Source organism: Leucoraja erinacea, unplaced genomic scaffold (genome assembly GCF_028641065.1).
Source record: "Leucoraja erinacea ecotype New England unplaced genomic scaffold, Leri_hhj_1 Leri_97S, whole genome shotgun sequence".
Lineage (NCBI taxonomy): Eukaryota > Metazoa > Chordata > Chondrichthyes > Rajiformes > Rajidae > Leucoraja > Leucoraja erinaceus.
Window position 1 is genome coordinate 48966 of NW_026576927.1, and position 17083 is coordinate 66048.

The 17083-nt window shown below is 46.4% G+C and overlaps 1 protein-coding gene across 2 annotated transcripts in view; it reads right to left on the reverse strand.

The window, feature by feature from the left end:
* Positions 1–17083, reverse strand: part of abcb6a (ATP-binding cassette, sub-family B (MDR/TAP), member 6a) — a 183379-nt gene that overhangs the window by 34318 nt on the left and 131978 nt on the right. For both annotated transcript variants that reach the window (XM_055631955.1, XM_055631956.1), the window contains exons 16-17: positions 6276–6450; positions 1313–1425 (exon numbers count right to left, since the gene is read on the reverse strand). In XM_055631955.1, coding sequence (XP_055487930.1) covers positions 1313–1425; positions 6276–6450 — 288 coding nt within the window. The remainder of the gene's footprint in view (positions 1–1312; positions 1426–6275; positions 6451–17083) is intronic.

A 17083-nucleotide genomic window follows, 5' to 3' on the forward strand; every position in this document is an offset into this window, starting at 1 on the left:
ATCCATGTTCTCCAGGGATGATGCCTAACCCGCTGAGTTACTCCAGCACTCTGTGTCCTTCTGCCAATGTCTGCAAATGTACCGACCAACCCACCTACATGGACGTCTACAGCTACCTCAGTCAGCTTGTGCACTAACAGTTTCTCTGAAGTTCTGGGATTCATTTTATCTGGGCTGGCAATGTCCACTATTAAAGATGCCTGCATTTATTTTTCCTTAGTTTTTATCATACTTATCATATTCCTACTTTGTAGAATCACCTTCTACAGCTGCACGGTAGAGAGCATACTGACTGGTTGCATCGTGGCCTGGTTTCGGCAACTTGAACGTCCAGGGAGCGATAATGACTACAAAAAGTTGTGACCACTGTCCAGTCCATCACCGGCTTTGACCTCCCCACCATCGAGGGGATCTATCGTAGTCGCTGCCTCAAAAAGGCAGCCAACATCATCAAAGACCCACACCATCCTGGCCACACACCATCTCACCACTGCCATCGGGAAGAAGGTACAGGAGCCTGAAAACTGTAATGTCCAGGTTCAGGAACAGCTTCTTCCCTACAGCCATCAGGCTGGGACGACAGATGGCGCAATGGGCTAAGTGTTCGGCTGGCGACCGGAAGGTAGCCGATTCGAATCCCGCTTGGAGTGCATACTGTCGTTGTGTCCTTGGGGCAAGACACTTCACCCACCTTTGCCTGTGTGTAAATGTAATGTAATTATGTGAAGCACTTTGGGGTCAATGCAAGTTGACTAAAAATGTGCTATATAAATTTATATTCGTTGTACTCTATACTGTACACTGACAATGACAATTAAATTGAATCTGAATCTGAGGCTATTAAACACAAGAACGAATAAGCTCTGAGCTCTGAACTGCAAAAGACTATTATTATTTGCACTATATTTGTTATTGATTGAACTTTTTTATTTTTCTTCTCTTCCCTGTTATGTACAATGTTTACATATTCACATATTCTGTTGTGCGGCAGCAAGAAAGAATTTCATTGTCCCGTCCGGGACATATGACAATAAAACACTCTTGACTTGATTCTTGAATTAAATATTTGAAGACAGAGGCTCATTCAACAACACGGAGGCCAGAAGAGAAATTGTACAACTGCATCAATCTTTCACCAACCTTAGTGAAACATTCTACCTTTCTAGCCGAGATTCATTCAGGGTTAAGGCTGTGACAAGCGCTGTTAATTCGAGTGTGATTTGAAACTGAGATTGGTCTGAATGTTCCAGACAATGTCTGCGCCTTTCATCTCTCAGACACGGAACAATTTGTGCTTTTCCTTCCTGCATACCTCATCCAGAAGAATGATCTGAGGTGCCTTCAGGATGGTTCTGGCAATGGCCACTCGCTGTTTCTCTCCTCCACTCAGCTTCAGGCCTCTCTCACCCACTTGCGTTTCGTAACCTGAAGATAACAACAGACAAAGTCTGTAAATGTGATTCAAGAAATTGTGATCTACAACGTGCATCCAAAACATTCAAAGGGCTTCAGGATACCCAAGCAATCCTCACACAGAACAGCACAAAAGCTCGTTTTAATATGAATGAAGTTTTTATGAAGTTTATGAATAAGCTTATTGGCCACGTATTCACATACAAGGAATTTGCCTTGTTGCTCCGCCCGCAAGTGACAACATGACATATTATTATTTGTTGAGAGTAGGGAAGATTCAATTGAGAGTAGGGAAGATTCAAACAAGAGGACATGATTTGAGAATTAAGGGACAAAAGTTTAGGGGTAACATGAGGGGGAACTTCTTTACTCAGAGAGTGATGGCTGTGTGGAATGAGTTTCCAGTGGAAGTGGTGGAGGCAGGTTCGATTTTATCATTTAAAAATAAATTGGATAGATATATGGACAGGAAAGGAATGGAGGGATATGGTCTGAATGCAGGTAGATGGGACTAGGTGAGAGTAAGTGTTCGGCATGGACTAGAAGGGCTGAGATGGCCTGTTTCTGTGCTGTAATTGTTATATGGTTATACAGGGACAGTTAAGAATGATACATAAAACATTAAACATTAATAATAAAACATTATTGATCAAAGATGTGAATTAAACAAAATACCTGAGCAAATGGAGGCTGCAGATTTGTGTTTATTGACCAAAGGAGACTACATATTTTAGTGCCTATACAGGGTAGTAAAATGTGCCACAGCACTGTATAGGAGGACAATCAAACAAAACATATTAACACCAGGGGGTAGTAAATGAAATACGTTTTCATGGGAGAGAGAAATTACAAATATTTCTGCTCATCTTGGCTTGTAAAATTAAAGCTTGTTCTTGTTGGAGTCTTTTATGGTGCACCACTAATAACACCGTAGAGTTCTAATCTATCCACTAAAATCATTCACTAGGAAATCAGTCTAGGGTCTGAGCTCCCCAGAGGAGCGTGGGTGAAACTCAACAGACTTGGTACTGGAGTTGGGCGTTTCAATGCCAGCGTGTGGAGATGGGGGCTCCCTCCGCCAGAGCCCAGCCTGTGAATGTGGAGCAGAACAACAGACAGCCAACCATGTCATCTCTGGGTGCCCGCTCTACCACCCACCACATGGAACTCTGTCAGGGCCTGGCGGACATTGACGCCAACAGAGACAACAACCTGCTGCTCAACACCCGGCTTGAGATCTAACTATTCCTTTGCTTTATGTTTCTTTCTCAAGAAGCAGGAAACATGTTCCCAATGTTGGGGGAGTCCAGAACCAGGGGCCACACACAGTTTAAGAATAAGAGGTAAGCCTTTTAGAACGGAGACGAGGAAACACTTTTTCACACAGAGAGATGTGAGTCTGTGGCATTCTCTGCCTCAGAGGGCGGTGGAGGCCGGTTCTCTGGATGCTTTCAAGAGAGAGCTAGATAGGGCTCTTAAAGATAGCGGAGTCAGGGGATATGGGGAGAAGGCAGGAACGAGGTACTGATTGGGGATGATCAGCCATGATCACATGGAATGCAGGTGCTGGCTTGAAGGGCCAAATGGCCTCCTCCTGCACCTATTGTCTATTGTATAAGAAGAAGATTCACTGCAAATTTTAGGATAGATTAGGTCAGATTTGTTTGACTCCTGAAACATATGTCTGGCCTGTCTTCCAAACAGTAGGGTGCCATTAAAATGCAGGGTCCAATGTAGAGCATTAGTGGGTGAGTGAATATGTTGTCGTTATATAGACGTAGAAAGCAGGGAGAGATGGGTGTAGATAGCTTCTCTCGCTGGAATTGCGGGGTTGAAAGGACATGGAGCGAGGCCTAACGTCGCCCGGTGCGGGTTAGTGGCCACGGGACTTACCATCGTCCGCCGGGGGCTTTAACATCGGAGCCCCGCATCGCCTAAATGCTGCAGTTGGACCGCGGGCGAAGAATAAAGGAAGAGATAAGACTTTGCCCTCCATCGCAGTGAGGAGGTGTTGGAGACTCACCGTCTGAACTCTACTGAACGTTTTTCCTTCCATTATTTATTATGTAAAAGAATATGTGTGTTATGATTGTGTTTAGAAACATAGAAATTAGGTGCAGGAGTAGGCCATTCGGCCCTTCGAGCCTGCACCGCCATTCAATATGATCATGGCTGATCATCCAACTCAGTATCCCGTACCTGCCTTCTCTCCATACCCTCTGATCCGCTTAGCCACAAGGGCCACATCTAACTCCCTCTTAAATATAGCCAATGAACTGGCCTCGATTACCCTCTGCGGCAGAGAGTGCCAGAGATTCACCACTCTCTGTGTGAAAAAAGTTCTTCTCATCTCGGTTTTAAAGGATTTCCCCCTTATCCTTAAGCTTTATAGTTTGTTGGTTGTTTTGTCGTTTGTCTTTTGCACAAAAGTCCGCGAGCATTGCCACTTTCATTTCACTGCACATCTCGTATGTGTATGTGACAAATAAACTTGACTTGACTTGACTTGATGGATGTTTATGTAAACTGTGTTAAGTGTGAGTCTTGGGTTTTTTTTGTAATGTAAAAAACTGTAATAAATGTAATTTCGTTCAAACCTAGGTTTGAATGACAATAAATAGCATTCCATTCCAGACAGGCAATTAAAGCAGAGACCTTGGCCTCTCCCATCAGGCAAGAGGTACAGACATTTGATAACGCACACCTCCAGATTCAGGAATAGGTTCTTACCAGCAGTCAACAAGTGACTGAACCATCCTCTCAACAACCAGGGAGCAGTTCTACCTCCCAAGCTCATTGGTGACTATCTTTAATCAGACTTTACTGGACTTTATCTTGCACCAAAAGTCATTCTCTTTATTCTGTATCTGTACAATGTAGACGGCTTGATTGTAGTCATGTGTAGTCTATCCACTGATCTGATAGCACGCAACAAAAAGGCTTTTCACTGTACCTCGGTACACCTGAAAATAAACTAAATTGTACTGCAAGTCAACATGCAGCAATCTAATGACTTTGGGGGTGTAAGAGGTCACTTCAAAAACGTTCATAACTTCAATCAGCAGGTTTTAAAACCTGTAGGATGGAACTAGAGAGAGCTAGATAGGGCTCTTAAAGATAGCGGAGTCAGGGGATATGGGGAGAAGGCAGGAACGGGGTACTGATTGGGGATGATCAGCCATGATCACATTGAATGGCTCGAAGACCAAATGGCCTCCTACTCCTGCACCTATTATCTATTGAACTACACATGCTGGTTTACAAAGAAGATAGACACAAAAGGCTGGAGTAACTTAGTGGGACAGGCAGCATCTCTGGAGAGAAGGAATGGGAGGAGGCATGCAAGGGAAAAAGAGTTCTCCTCAATCTTCGAAGGTAGACAAAAATGCTGGAGAAACTCAGCTGGTGAGGCAGCATCTATGGAGCGAAGGAATAGGTGATGTTTCGAGTCGAGACCCTTCTTCAGACTGAACTTCTTCAAAATTCAGGCATCAATCTTCGGATTGCTCTATGGGTAACTCTCTCTCGGTGTTTTTGTATTCAAAATTAGAGGGGTCAGAAGAAGGGTCTCGATCCGAAACATCTCCCTTTCCTCCTCTCCAGAGACACTGCAATTTCCACTGAGTTACTCCAGCATTTTGTGTCTGTGGGTTTTAAAACCTGGTTTTACTATTCACTGGAGTTTAGAAGGATGAGGGGGAATCTTATAGAAACATATAAAATTATAAAAGGACTGGACAAGCTACATGCAGGAAAAATGTTCCCAATATTGTGTGAGTCCAGAACCAGGGTCACACAGTCTTAGAATAAAGGGGAGGTCATTTAAGACTGAGGTGAGAAAAAAACGTTTTCACCCAGGGAGTTGTGAATTTGTGGAATTCCCTGCCAGAGTCTCTCTGACCACCCATCAGTCAATAGACAATAGGTGCAGGAGTAGGCCATTCGACACTTCGAGCCAGCACCGCCATTCAATGTGATCATGGTTGATCATCCCCAATCAGTACCCCATTCCTGCCTTCTCCCCATATCCCTGACTCTGCTTTTTTAAGCATTAGATACAAGCTCTAGGGGCCCAGTGGAATCACTGATGGATTTAAGGGAGAAGTTAGATAGAGTTATAGACAGGGGACTAATGGCCATGATCACAAACATAGAAATTACTTGCAGGAGTAGGGACAGAAGTTTAGGGGTAACATGCACCGCCATTCAATATGATCATGGCTGATCATCCAACTCAGTATGCCATACCTGCCTTCTCTCCATACCCCCTGATCCCTTTAGCCACAAGGGCCACATCTAACTCCCTCTTAAATATAGCCAATGAACTGGCCTCAACTACCCTCTGGGCAGAGAGTTCCAGAGATGAGTGCACTCTCTGTGTGAAAAAGGGAAAATCTCGGTTTTCGGCACCCCCTACTTGTAGGGACCCCTGATCCTGGACTGTTTGAAATCGGGAAAATGAAATGCATCAAGCCTGTCCAACATTGTCAGAATACAGTACAGAGACAATAAAATGCCCTTTCAGCATCTAAATTGAAAGAGAGACACAAACGTCGCGTCTATCCCGCGCCTGCCGCCAGTCCTGACATACAGGCAAAGGTGGGTGAACCTGTCTCTGCCCACTCCACAATGACATTAATGCACTCCTCGGGATTTGGACCGTCAACCTTCCGGGGCCAGAACTCTTAGCCCATTGTGCTATCTGTCGTCTGTTTCCGTGCTGTAATTGTTATATGGTTATATGAATGGCGGTGCTGGCTCGAAGGGTCGAATGACCTCCTCCTGCACCTATTTTCTATGTGTCTATGGTGCTTTCACAAATAATTTCCTGCATAAACCAAAGGAAGATGTAGATTTTGTACCATCGGGGAATGTGATGATCCGTTCGTGAATGTCGGCGGCCCGAGAGGCTTCTTCCACATCTTCGTCAGTGGCAGTCACTCTGCCGTAGCGGATGTTGTTTCTAATGCTGTCGTTGAAGAGGACGGTGTCTTGGGGCACGACCCCGATGTGTGAACGCAGAGACCGCTGCTTCACCTGCGGAGGAAACGCACACATTCTCAGGGGAAATCTCAAGACCATTGAGAGCACGAGTCTGACCAAATGTGGACTGCTTAAATACCTGGGAGTCCACATCACAGAGGATCTGACATGGACATCACACGCTGCTGCACGGGTGAGAAAGGCAAGGCAGTGCCTTTAACACCTCACTCAGCTGAGGAAATTCAGAGTCTCTCTGACGATCCTTCAGTCAATAGACAATAGGTGCAGGAGGAGGTCCTTCGAGCCATTCAATGTGATAGAAACATAGAACATAGAAATTAGGTGCAGGAGTAGGCCATTCGGCCCTTCGAGCCTGCACCGCCATTCAATATGATCATGGCTGATCATCCAACTCAGTATCCCGTACCTGCCTTCTCTCCATACCCCCTAATCCCCTTAGCCACAAGGGCCACATCTAACTCCCTCTTAAATATAGCCAATGAACTGGCCTCAACTACCCTCTGTGGCAGAGAGTTCCAGAGATTCACCACTCTCTGTGTGAAAAAAGTTCTTCTCATCTCGGTTTTAAAGGATTTCCCCCTTATCCTTAAGCTGTGACCCCTTGTCCTGGACTTCCCTAACATCGGGAACAATCTTCCTGCATCTAGCCTGTCCAACCCCTTAAGAATGATCATGGCTGATCATTCCCAATCACTACCCCGTTCCTGCCTTCTCCCCATATCCCCTGACTCTGCTATTTTTAAGCATTCACATACAAGGAATTTGCCTTGGTGCTCTTACTGACCAGACCTTATTGCTGCAGTGGAGCAGATGTGTAGTGCAACTGAAGTTTACAATGCGGCACAGTGGTGCATTTTGCAGAGCCTCTGCCTCACAGCACCAGAGACCTGGGTTCAATCCTGATCTCGGGTCCTGTTGGCGTGGAGTTTGCATGTTCTCACTGTGACCGCATGGACTTCCTCTGGGAGCTCCAGTTTCCCCCACATTCCAAAGACACCCAGATTTAATAATAATAATAAATAATTTATTGATCCCCTCAGGGAAATTCAGATGACCAGAAGCCCCCAACCAACAAACTCACACATTCAAAACGAACGCAGACACAAAATGCATCAAATACAATGTGGACACTACCTGAGAGCAATAATTACTTCAAAAGGCCAACAATTAACAATTAAAAAAGATGCAAGAATGCATCCCCCTAAAGCCTAGCGGTACGTATTATAAAATATAATGGCTGCAGGGGTGAAGGATCTATAGGGTTTATAGGCCTCTGTAAATTTGTGGGGATGAATGATAGAATCTGAAGGAATATTATAACAATATGGAGGGAATAAAGTTGGAATAGATTAGTGGAAACAAAGAACTGCAGATGCTGGTTAATACACAAATACATCTACAAAGATGCCATCTGACCTGCACTCTGTGCTGGAGTAACTCAGCAGGTCAGGTGGCATCTGTGTAGAACATAGGTAGGTGACGTTTCGGGTCAAGACATCCCCTATCCATGTGCTCCACAGATGCTGCCGCACCAGCTGAGTTACTCCAGCACTCTGCATCTTCTTGTGGGTTAGATTAGTGTTGTAGGATAGAAACATAGGAAATTAGGTGCAGGAGTAGGCCATTCGGCCCTTTGAGCCTGCACCGCCATTCAATATGATCATGGCTGATCATCCATCTCAGTATCCCGTACCTGCCTTCTCTCCATACCCTCTGATCCCCTTAGCCACAAGGGCCACATCTAACTCCCTCTTAAATATAGCCAATGAACTAGCCTCGACTACCCTCTGTGGCAGAGAGTTCCAGAGATTCACCACTCTCTGTGTGAAAAAAAGTTCTTCTCATCTCAGTTTTAAAGGATTTCCCCCTTATCCTTAAGCTGTGACCCCTTGTCCTGGACTTCCCCAACATCAGGAACAATCTTCCTGCATCTAGCCTGTCCAACCCCTTAAGGATTCATGTATTGGGTGGCTGGTGGCCAACGCGGTTGGGCCTGTTTCTGTGTTGTTTCTCTAATCTATAATTCCTCGACTGATACTAGGAAAGAGCCACCTCTGAGGAATTTATTTCCTTTCGTCTTCCCATCAGAAAATAATGAAGGGTGCGCATTACAAACCAGCGGAAGGTTGGGAGTGTGGACGAGAGTTTGTCAGATGGAGGATCATGCCGAATAATTTTGTGTTGAATTGTGCAGTTTAGCTTTTAAAATGAAAGTGTTACAGACCACAGTACACTAGACAATAGGTACAGGAGTAGGCCATTCAGCCCTTCGAGCCAGCACCGCCATTCAATGTGATCATGGCTGATCATCCCCAATCAGTACCCCGTTCAAGAAGGAACTGCAGGTGCTGGAAAATCGGAGGTAGACAAAAGTGCTGGAGAAACTCAGCGGGTGCAGCAGCATCTATGGAGCGAAGGAATAGGTAACGTTTCGGGCCGAAACCCTTCTTCAGAACAGTACCCCGTTCCTGCCTTCTCCCCATATCCCCTGACTCCGCTATCTTTAAGAGCCCTTTCTAGCTCTCTTTTGAAAGTATCCAGAGAACCGGCCTCCACTGCCCTCTGAGGCAGAGAATTCCACAGACTCACAACTCGCTGTGAGAAAAAGCGTTTCCTCATCGTTCTAAATGGCTTACCCCTTATTCTAGTGCAGGTACATGGACAGGACATGTTTGGAGGGATATGGACCAAGAGCAGGCAGGTAGGACGAGTGTAGCCGGGACCTGTTGGCTGGTGTGGGCAAGTTGGGCCACACTGTAACCAGCTTTCATGAGAAAAACTAAATACAGCTAAGAAAGTAACAGCAGTATCGGACAGTAGAGCTGGATGAAGTAGGAAGGGACATGTGTGGGCACAAACACCGAGGGAGAGTCAGGATTGTTTCATTGTCATACGCACTGTAAACAGAACCATGGAGAACGTATTTGCTGCAGCTTTGCCGACCCATTTACACAACAAATAAAAATACAATAAATAGACAATAGGTGCAGGAGCAGGCCATTCGGCCCTTCGAGCCAGCACCGCCATTCAATGTGATGATGGCTGATCATCCCCAATCAGTACCCCGTTCCTGCCTTCTCCCCAAATCCCCTGACTCCGCTATTATTAAGAGCCCCATCTAGCTCTCTCTTGAAAGCATCGAGAGAACCGGCCTCCACTGCCCTCTGAGGCAGAGAATGATCAGTAATTCCACAAAACCAGACTATGATAGCATGCAGTGCAAGCAAAACAAAGCTCATAGTCATTTAGTGTTGAGCTAGAGGTCTGGTTTGTGTTGTGCAGTTTTCAAGAGACATATGATTGATGGGAAGAAGGTGTTCTGGTGGTAACAGTTCTCAGGCTCCTGTACCTGCTTCCTGATGGCAGCAACGAGACGAGAGCGCGGCCAGGGTGCTGTGGGCCCTTGATGATAATAGCTGCTGCTGCCAAACAGCCAGTTTCAATACTTAATGTTTAAGAAAGAACTGCAGATGCTGGAAAAATCGAAGGTGGACAAAAATGCTGGAGAAACTCAGCGGGTGAAGCAGCATCTATGGAGCGAAGGAATAGGTGATGTTTCAGGTCGAGACCCTTCTTCAGACTGATTTTTCCTTTGCTCCATAGATGCTGCCTCACCCGCTGAGTTTCTCCAGCATTTTTGTCTACCTGTGTCTGTGTCTCTGTCTCTGTTCCACTATAACTCCCTCTCTCTCTCCCCCCCCCTCTCTCTCCCTCTCTCGCTCTCTCTCTCTCTCTCTCCCCTCTCTCCCCCTCTCTCTCCCCCCCCCCTCTCTCTCTCCCCCCCTCCCCTCTCTCTCCCCCTCTCTCTCTACCCCCCCCCCCCCCCTCTCTAGGTGACGTTATGGGTCAAGAGTGGTGAATCTCTAGAATTCTCTGCCACAGAAGGTAGTTGAGGCCACAGTTCATTGGCTATATTTAAGAGGGAGTTAGATGTGGCCCTTGTGGCTAAAGGGATCAGGTGGTATGGAGAGAAGGCAGGTACAGGATACTGAGTTGGATGATCAGCCATGATCATATTGAATGGCGGTGCAGGCTCGAAGGGCCGAATGGCCTACTCCTGCACCTATTGTCTATGTTTCTATGAGACCCTTCAATACTTAAGTTCAATATAAATGATCTGTTTAAACACTTGCGATAAGAAAGTTTGAACCCTGCTTATCATTCGGTTGGTGCTTGTGCAGATTTACTAGATTTGTTAACAGAATTTGCATTCCACAGGGAGTCTGTGAAGCGGTTCATTTAAAAATGACGATTAAAAAGAAATAGTGGAACCATTTGCAAGAGCTTTGCAGCATATGGACGTGGGTGTCAGGTATACATCAAACACATGTGGCTCCTCATCAATGGCCATTTTGCACCGTTCCCCAAGATTAACATCAAGGAGCCAAAGTGTCAGATCAGTTCTTTTTTAAATTGCATCTCAATCCCTCCAGATGCTTGCAGCCGCGCGCAGTTCTCTGATCAACCCCGTGCAACAAGATGCCTCGGGCACAGGCATGGAGCTCTTGGTAATAAGTCCCAGGTGAGGGAAGGACATGAAAAGGATGGTAATCTGGGGACGGACTCTGGTCTACTCTAGTAATCAGTGCAGCTTTAGTTTAGTTCTACGGTGCGGAAACAGGCCCTTCGGCCCACCGAGACCGCGCTGACCTGCAGTCGTGTCTTGACCCGAAACGTCGCCTATTCCCTTCGCTCCATAGATGCTGCCTCTCCCGCTGAGTTTCTCCAGCATTTTTGTCTACCATTGAGTTTAATGCGGGATGCCCACAGAGTCTGCCATGATAGGTTCAGAGAGGAACTGAAGACGGTGTTTATACCGAAGATAGACACAAAGTTCTGGAATAACTCAGTGGGTCAGGCAGCAACTATGTAGAAAAAAAGATGAATAACATTTCCGTTTGGAAGAAGTGTTCCGACCCGAAACGTCACCCACCCTTTTTCTTCAGGGATGCCGCCTGACCCGCTGAGTTACTCTTGGACTTTGTGTCAATAGACAATAGGTGCAGGAGGAGAGGCCATTCAGCTCTTCGAGCCAGCACCGCCATTCAATGTGATCATGGCTGATCATCCCCAACCAGTACCCCGTTCCTGCCTTCTCCCCATATCCCCTGACTTTAAGGGCCCAATCTAGCTCTCTCTTGAATGTATCCAGAGAACTGGTCTCCACAGCCCTCTGAGGCAGAGAATTCCACAGACTCACAACTCTGTGTGAAAAAGTATTTCCTCGTCTCCGTTCTAAATGGCTTACATTGTTGCCTCTGGTTCTGGACTCCCACAACATCAAGAATATGTTTCCAGCCTCTAGCAACGTCCAAACCCTTAATAATCTTATATGTTTCAATAAGGTAACCTCTCATCCTTCTAAACTCCAGAGTGTACAAGCCCAGCCGCTCCATTCTCTCAGCATAGGACAGTCCCGCCATGCCGGGAATTAACCGTGTAAACCTACGCTGCACTCCCTCAATCTATCTACTGTCAGTGGGAGCAGGTTGGTTAAGAACCTTTATCTTCCGGATGACTGATCTGAGGTACATTCTTTGTATGATTCAGTGACGGACTCAACAATGATTTAGAAACTTGGCTTCTGAGATAAAAATGCGCCTTCTAACGCCTCATTTGTACACTGTAAATTGATGACCATTGTTGCAGGAATCTTGGATCTGGAGAGGAAATGACGGGAGTTGAACAGTTTCCCCACGGATATTAGTTCCTTTCAAGTTGAAAGCATGTTGAAGATGACGCAAAGAAAGACTAGGAAGTAGGTTGGTGTCAATGACAGGTTTGCTGGATTGCAGACTCAAATTAGATTAGGTTGCGGCAGATGTATCGATGAGAATCACAGCTGGAATGTCATCAGAGTGCCCTTCTCCATATTTTGACATGGCACAGAAAGAGGCTATTCAGCCCATTGAATCAATGCTGGCTCTCACAGCTCTGCCATTTTTCCCTAGTTATTTTTGTGGTAACCTATTCTCTCACACATGACCATTAATAGACCGATTCTCTCACCATCCACCTATACTACACAAAGTTTAAAGTTGCCAATTAATCGAACAACCAGCACCAAATCAAATTATTTTTTTGTGGCATCTGAAGAAGGGTTCTGACCCGAAACGTCACGTACAAGATTCAAGATTCAAGAGAGTTTATTGTCACGTGTCCCAGATAGGACAATGAAATTCTTGTTTTGCTTCAGCACAACAGAATATAGTAGGCAAGACTACAGAACAGATCAGTGTGTCCATATACCATTGTATAAATATATACACACATGAATAAATAAACAGATAAAGTGCAAATTGTCACAGTCTGCCCTCTCCTCATTCTCATCCACTTCACCTCCCTGTACTTTTCCACCGGTCCCTCCTTCTCCTCACCTGCCTGCCTGCCACTCCCCTCTCATCAGCCCAACTCTCCTCACCTGTTGCACTCAGTTGCCTCTGATCACCTATTAACCCGGTATATAGACTCTCCTCACTGTTCACACAGTGCCAGATTGTTCTCAGCATTCATGCAAGACTCTCCAGCGATTTCCCGACTGCCTACACGGATTCGAACCTGCCTGCCCCTGACCATTCCGTCCTGTCGTCTTCCCGGATATCACCTCAGCCTTCTGTCCACGGCCTTCGTCCCGTACCTCCTGGTTTCTGTCTGCCTCTCTCCTGGGCTGTTTGGCGTATCCCTGCAACGGCTCCTTGACTTCCTGCCCGGCTTCGACTCTCCTCTCGTCTGTCCCTCGCTGGTTTGTTTGCATCGTGTGTTGGATCTCCTGGTTACCGGACCTTCCGTTGCCCCGACTGCGTCTCCTGCCTGCCCCTCTTCGGAACCCTCGCTCAATCCTGAGCCTCTGTGTGAGTACGGTGTACCCATTCCTGTGTTTCTACTCTGGGTTACAGTAGCGTAATAAAGTTCATTACCAGTTATACCTGCCTGATTCTGTGCTGCTATTACATAGAAACATAGAAATTAGGTGCAGGAGTAGGCCATTCGGCCCTTCGAGCCTGCACCGCCATTCAATATGATCATGGCTGATCATCCAACTCAGTATCCCGTACCTGCCTTCTCTCCATACCCCCTGATCCCTTTAGCCACAAGGGCCACATCTAACTCCCTCTTAAAAATTGCCAATGAACTGGCCTCAACTACCTTCTGTGGCAGAGAGTTCCACAGATTCACCACTCTCTGTGTCAAATAATGGTCTATTAATGTTCAGAGTTTTATTTCAGTTGAGTTTAATAACCTGATGGCTGTGGGGAAGTAGCTATTCCTGAACCTGGACGTTGCAGTCTTCAGGCTCCTGTACCTTCTACCTGAAGGTAGCGGGGAGATGAGTGTGTGGCCAGGATGGTGTGGGTCCTTGATGATGCTGCCAGCCTTTTTGAGGCAGCGACTGCGATAGATCCCCACGATGGTAGGGAGGTCAGAGCCTATTGATGTTGTCCTAATATGCTGCCTGACATGATGAGTTATTCCAGTACTTTGAGTCAGTTTCTGGATTCTGATATGTGCAGTCTCATTTTGCATGTACTGCTTTGAAGACAGGCACAATTTATAATAATTTTGTATAATCAGTCCAACTTGAGAGATATGAAATGGAAGGAGGCAGAGATGGGGCCTGATGTTCAGAAGGTGCTATAAACATCTATTCAAAACCTGCACTCATACCTGTGTTCACCTTAGCTTGGTGATCACACTCTTAAGCCATTGTCCCACTAAGGCGATATTTTCCGGCAACTACAGGCCAGTAGGCTGCCGCTAGGTGACGCCTGTATGGTCGTTCGTGTCCTCAAGTCGCCTAAAGAGTCGTAACGTTTTTCTGGTGGCCGCTGGATTTTGAAATGACGGGTTTCAGCGACAGTGTGCTTGACGCAGCTTGTCCTCGTGTTGAATGTGTTGTCGCCGGGTGACCCAGGTTGTCGCCGGGTGACGTTGGTTGTTGCCGGGTGCTGACTTGAGTGAATTCCATTGTCGACTACCTACGTCAACCAGCGGTGACGGGGACCGGCGACTGAATTGTCTTCAGTTGTCACCAACAGGGTCGTTGCTTGTCGCAGCTTGTCGTCGGTTGCTGCAGGTGTGATCGTAGGTGGATGTCCTAATGGGTCACAGAGATGTGTGAGTCTGTGGAATTCTCTGCCTCGGAGGGGCGGTGGAGGCCGGTTCTCTGGGTGCTTTTAAGAGAGAGCTAGATAGGGCTCTTAAAGATAGCGCAGTCAGGGGATATGGGGAGAAGGCAGGAACGGGGTACTGATTGGGGATGATCAGCCATGATCACATTGAAGGGCCAAACGGCCTCTACCCCTCTACCTATTGTCTATTGGGTCGCCGGCTGTCGGTAGCTTCCCGTAGCTTGACATCGACCAGGTGTTAGGTTGTTATAGCTTGTCGTAGACATTTGACATTCGGGGGGTCCAGGGTCCAGTTGCCAGTTTATCGGCAACTTGCTATGCCTGTGACAGTCACCAAAGTGGGACAGGCCCTTTACTGTCAATCTGTCTGTCTGCAAATTCCTAAAGCCCATCGCCGCCTGCATTTGCTGGACTTTGTTATCCACTGATGAGCCCAGTTTATAATTCTCATTCTTATATTCCAATTCCTCCTTATCGTTGTAATCTCATCCAACACTGCAACACTGCAAGAACTCTCAGGCGCTCACACTCGCTCTTCACATGTCTAATGGCAGACCTATCTCCAACTCTTCCGGGTCTAAACTTGTGAATTCCTTCCCTAACCTTTCCAAAGTTTGTTTAGACCTTGCTTATAACCAACCCTGAATGTCCTATTGTTTAAGAAGGAACTGCAGATGCTGGAACAATCGAAGGTAGACAAAATTGCTGGGGAAACTCAGCGGGTGAGGCAGCATCTATGGAGCGGAGGAATAGGTGACATTACAGGTCAAGACTCTTCCTCAGACTGATTCCTTCGCTCCATAGATGCTGCCTCACCCGCTGAGTTTCTCCAGCATCTTTGTCTACATTTAAATGTTCAATTCGCACCTTTGGTTCAGTGTTATTCTAACTGATCATCCTACTGGGAGGTGCCTTGGGGAAAGTTTTACAAAACAACGTCTACTAAGTTGTAAAACTTTCCCCAAATCAATGGCTTTCTTTGCTCTTGTCCGACAATAGACAATAGGTGCAGGAGCCAGCACCGCCATTCAATGTGATCATGGCTGATCATCCCCAATCATGGCTGATCATCCCTGTCACTGCCTTCTCCCCATATCCCCTGACTCCGCTATCTTTAAGAGCTCTATCCAGCTCTCTCTTGAAAATATCCAGAGAACCAGCCTCCACCGCCCTCTGAGGCAGAGAATTCCACAGACTCACAACTCTCTGTGAGAAAAGTGTTTCCTCGTCTCCGTTCTAAATGGCTTGCCCCTTATTCTTAAACAGTGGCCCCTGGTTCTGGACTCCCCCAACATCGGGAACATGTTTCCTGCCTCTAGCGTGTCCAAACCCTTAATAATCTTATATGTTTCATAAGATCCCCTCTCATCCTAAATTCCAGAGTATACAAGCCCAGCCGCTCTATTCTCCCAGCATCCTGGAAATTAACCATGTAAACCTACGCTGCAGTCCCTCAATGGCAAGAATGTCCTTCCTCAAATTAGGCGACCAAAACTGCACACAATACTCCAGGTGTGGTCTCACAAGGGCCGTGTACAACTGCAGAAGGACCTCTTTGCTCTTATACCCAACTCCTCTTGTTATGAAGGCCAACATGCCATTGGCTTTCTTCACTGCCTGCTGTACCTGCATGCTTACTTTCCCCAAATCGATGGCTTTCTTTGCTATTGTCAGGGGCAGTGCAAACGCTGGGACTTGAACAGCTTGACAGAAGGGCATCGTTTATTTCCTGCCTCACCACCAGTTAATGACTGGCAAGTGGAAATTTGATAGTTCATTTAAAATCTACCCCTGGATAGCCCAGCGATAGACAACACACAGCAAATGGTTTGGGTGATTGTTTTTTAATGCCGTTGATGTATAGCAGACGTAAACTCGTATGAAATGCACCGTTAAATAGCAAATAGAAGGAATGGCTAGTTGGTTTTAATTTCAATCAGCCAGGTGCACGGTGCCACGAAGCACAGATGTTTCACGTGAAGCCACTTTGTAGTTAATGAGATGGAGTAGCACTGAACAGGCGGGAAATGGGAACTTGCACATCGATGCAATTATAAAGAAGGCACATCAGGGACTCTACTTCCTGAGAAGATTACGGAAATTCGGCATGTCGAAGAGGATTCTCCTAAACTTCTACAGGTGCATGGTAGAGAGCTTTCTGACTGGTTGCATCGTGGCCTGGTTCGGCAACTTGAACGTCCGGGAGCAAAACTACCACAAAGAGTTGTGACCACTGCCCAGGCCATCACCGGCTTTGACCTCCCCACCGTCGAAGGGATCTATCGTAGTCGCTGCCTCAAAGCAGCCAACATCAGGGTAGTCGAGGCCAGTTCATTGGCTATATTTGAGATTGTGGAATGAATTGCCTCTGCACGTTAAACAGGCCCCTTCTCTAGCTGTTTTTAAATCACTCCTGAAGACATATCTATTCTCCATGGCCTTTGTAGACCAGTGAGGTGTTGAATTGTTTATTAACTTTATTTGCTTGGTTTTGCTGCGTTGTTCGTACTCGTGTTTTATGTTTTTTTTTAATTTAT